The following is a 4001-nucleotide window of genomic DNA, read 5'->3' as shown; positions in this document are numbered from 1 at the left end:
GGTGACCCTACCAGGGGCATAAAGCCCCAGACAGCATAGCTCCTAGGATCATTGGGACACTCAAACCCCTCCAACACGATAAGGTGGCAGCCCAAGGAGAGGTTTTGTTTATGTGTCTTAGTTTATTAAACACACAGATATTATGTACCTTATCATCAAAATGATTAAAACTACGTAAATACTTGAAGTCAGTTGTGCAAGAATTGCAGTTTTCTGGCCAAAAGGCCTGCTGGAATCAGCAGGTTTCCAAAATTGTTACTGTTTTTTGTCTGAATTGCCGCTGGACATGGTCTGTAATTTTAAAGAATAGGAGACCGTGGCAAAGCAGCCTTGGGTTGTAGTATGCAGAATGAAGGTGGATGCAAAGAAGAGGTAGAGGAGAGAGACTTGTGTGTTTTTAATTTTTTACGTACCCATGTATAAATGAATTGCTACTTGGACACCTTACTTTCTTCTGTGTGGGATTAATAAAGTATTTGTTGACTGATTTGACAGGCAGAGCCAATAACTAAATGGTGCAAACTGAAAGAATGTTGCAGAAAAAAATGGGTTAGAGGGATTTTTTTGGAATTTTTTAATTTAATTTATTTATTTTTTTAGCTTTACATCATGTTATTCCCTCTTTAAAAACATACCTGTAGTGTTACTTTGATTCTTTCATGCATATTTGAGAAATCCTTGAATCCCCCATGGCAACCATTCAACAGCTCTCACAAGGTGACTCCTTTTCCACCCAGCTCCTCCTAAGAGCAGAAGGAGGCCTTGCTGAAAATGTGTTTTAACTTTCAGATAAGGCTTCTGCATGTTGGTGTTCCCGCTAAAGTCTGAATATACCCAATTTGGGTTGTCTTGGGTTGCCTTTTCTCGCAGCCTGTGGGTTTTTCCCTTACTGGGAACGAGAATACAACCTGTTGAATGTGACAGGTAGCCAATCAGAAAGCGCGGTGACGTAAGAACGGAGGGGAATCCCAAACAGCTGACATATCGCGCTAGCGAGAGTCCTGTGGATATCGGAGATGATATGTGGAAATGTTTATTATTATATGTAAAGGTCATTATTATATGTTTATTATGTTTATTCAGTTAAAAATGTTAACTATGAAACAATAGTCACCTCCAAATCATAGTGCAGCAAATAGAGCGGGCGCTCCCGTCGTCTTTTATCCACCGTTACGACTTGTATCTCTTGAAATGAGTCCACAAACGTTCACTATTGCTTCTACATCGTCATCCGTGTTTGGTTATTCTAAATTCCCGTATGCTATGTTGGGGGCTTTACTGGATTATCCTCTGGAATCGGGATGTTCGTGTGTGGTGTGTTGGTCCTGCGTTGGACACACGAACCGATCGAACCTGTTGTCCTTTTATCAGCTCTGTGGTCACAGATTTGAAGAATCGGCTGATAATTCTTAAATCTTGCCGTCTAAACCAGACTTAAGACTAACGAGCTATCTCCTCTCGACCACTGCCCAAACGCTCTGACTCTGGTCGCTATGGTAACGTTTACATATCCCTTCAAAATAAGATACAGATGCGMCACAAAAACGAACATTTTACTTTCGTGAAAATTTTAACTCACGATAATGACTAACGGGAGCCCTGAGCTTGTTTCTCTGCAACGAGACGGTCCGATCTGGGAGTGATGAGAGACGATGACACCCGAGGTGTGTTGCTTGAGCACAGCGTTGGTCTCTACTTGGCGAAGCAGTTTGAAGCTTCAATGCCTCATTAGCAGCCGGTCGCCGCATGTTATGCAGAGCGGGGTTGTAATGTGGGATTCACCTACCGGTCCAGGATAAATCCATTCTCCTGTCTCTCCTCTGGGCCTTTTCCCCTTCGCAAAGAAACTTTCCAAAGACATCTGATCTGTTTCTTACTCATTTTGCTGCTTGTGGGCTCAATGTTGGTGCGCAAGTAACAGAGAGAATCTGGTTAAAGGATTTTCAAAATAAAAGATCCTCCAGACTCAAATAATACTAAAACGGAAATATTTAATTATTTGTTGCGCGGCCCGGTACCAATTGGTCCACGGACCGGTACCGGTCCGCAGACCGGGGGTTGGGGACCACTGCTATAAAATATGTAATACTGTCCCTTTAAAACCGCGATGAACAGGCGACTTGTCCACAGTGACCTCACCTCTCGCCCATTGACTGCTGGAGATGGGCACCAGCACCCCTCATGACCTCATTAGGGATAAGCATATTGGATGGACAGATGGATGGAGGGAGGGACCGTCTGTCAGTCCGTCTGTCCGTCTGTCCGTCCCTCCGTCCCTTTAAGGGAAATTCTTTGGGCTGGTGAAACCTAGATGAGTGGGAAAGGACACAGAGTGTTGTAAAATAAATTGCTAGTGATGTGTGAGCTTCAGGTCAGAAGAGAGAAGACGAGGACAGTTGGTGGTCGAATAAGGAAAAAAAGGAAAGCATAAGCCCACAGAGTGTGTGTGCAGAATATATTTGTTATCTTTAGTTAGCCCAGCAAAATGTCAGGTGTTTATGTCGGCACATGAAAGTTTATGTAAAGGAAAACTTGCATAAATGGTGTGTTAAGTGTTCAATGCTCCATCGTAGGTCTTTCACTGGCAGTGGATATGTCGGTCATATCCACTAAGCAGTGCAGCTTGGGCTCTGGCCCCCCCAAACAGCCTGAGGTATCAGAAGCCAAGGCAACCGCTGCTGCACCATCCGCTTCACCACCCGCTGCACCACGCCAGCCAGCAAAGAGACGGCTGCTACGAGGAGGACTGGGAGGAGTCTCACAGCATGCGTGTGCTCGTGCCACAGGAGAGACTGAATAGTCGGAACACACTGCTGAAACTTCCTGCCTTCAGTCACATTCAGCCTGAAGATGTGATTACTTTGGAGAATCCCGGCAGAGATGCAGCGTTTTCCTTTCAGCTGACCACTGTGGACGGCAGAAGAGAGGATGACATCAGCATTGACAATGTCCAGATGGCAGGAACAGACGTTATTCAGAAAGACTTTAGCTGCTTCACAAACCTGCTGGAAAGAGAGGACTGGGAGCCATTTATGTATGGCTCCCAGTTTTATTGTTTTTGTTGTCCAAGCACACACATGGGTGTTGGTGGATTGATGAAATCCTTCCAGAACCATGGACTGACGAGGACGGAGTTGCTCCTGCTGCCACCGTCCTCTGTGTGTCTGTGCAGCCCGCTGGGCCCCGGGGGGGTGCTGGGGGACGGAGACAGTGAGGAAGAGGAGAAACTGGGCCTGATGTATGAAAGGCTCAGGCTAGAGGTGAGTTGTTATACATCTGTCCCAAACTTCCATCTTTCACATCTTATAAACACACAACTACACACACAACCATAGGCACCGATTCCATGTTTACTTTGTGATCGGAGCACAAATGGAGATTACGAAACACAAATGTGTGCCAGGCAACCTACACTTTTCACTGACTGGTTAATAACCACAACAACAAGTTCTGCAAGTATGGTGAGCAACATCAACATGCTTCATTTACTGGGTTGGACAGCGCCTAAAAGCTAGTGACTTTCAGGACCATTGCTATGCATTAATTTATTTCCACAAACCATACAGAATGAAAGTGGTTGTAACGTCCTTACTTATTTTCCAATTTCTATCAGTTATGGTTTAATAAACTAAAGCTGCAAAAATTGCAGATTGAAATGTAAAATGCGTATACTCCCCTGATATAAGTTTGGTTACTTGATGCAAGTGAAGACTAAGCAAACTTCTTTTTTATATTGGACAATTCATTTTAAAAAATATATATATTTTATTGAATTTTCTCTTTTAGGACATAAATTTACAAACATTCAACTTAACATTATAAACATCACATTCACTCACGCATTCACCTTTCAAACCTGCATTTGTTTGATTCCAAAAAGACCCTTAAAATTGGAACTAAAAGAAAAATTAACAAGACAGTATATAAATAAAAACTGTAAACAAGAAATCCATTCAAGACACCCATTATTAAGCTCCGTCTTCAGTCCCTATGATCCTCAT

General features: G+C 43.4%; 1 protein-coding gene across 1 annotated transcript in view; it reads left to right on the top strand.

Moving 5' to 3' along the window:
* lg11h6orf136 (linkage group 11 C6orf136 homolog) overlaps positions 1–4001 on the top strand; it is a 48341-nt gene that overhangs the window by 5568 nt on the left and 38772 nt on the right. Inside the window, exon 3 of the mRNA XM_008421188.1 lies at positions 2574–3260. Within this exon, the coding sequence (XP_008419410.1) occupies positions 2574–3260 (687 nt within the window). The remainder of the gene's footprint in view (positions 1–2573; positions 3261–4001) is intronic.

The sequence above is a fragment of the Poecilia reticulata genome, linkage group LG11, assembly GCF_000633615.1.
Source record: "Poecilia reticulata strain Guanapo linkage group LG11, Guppy_female_1.0+MT, whole genome shotgun sequence".
Classification (NCBI taxonomy): Eukaryota; Metazoa; Chordata; class Actinopteri; order Cyprinodontiformes; family Poeciliidae; genus Poecilia; species Poecilia reticulata.
Note: the sequence above shows the minus strand (reverse complement) of the source record. Positions and strands in the feature narration are given on the sequence as shown.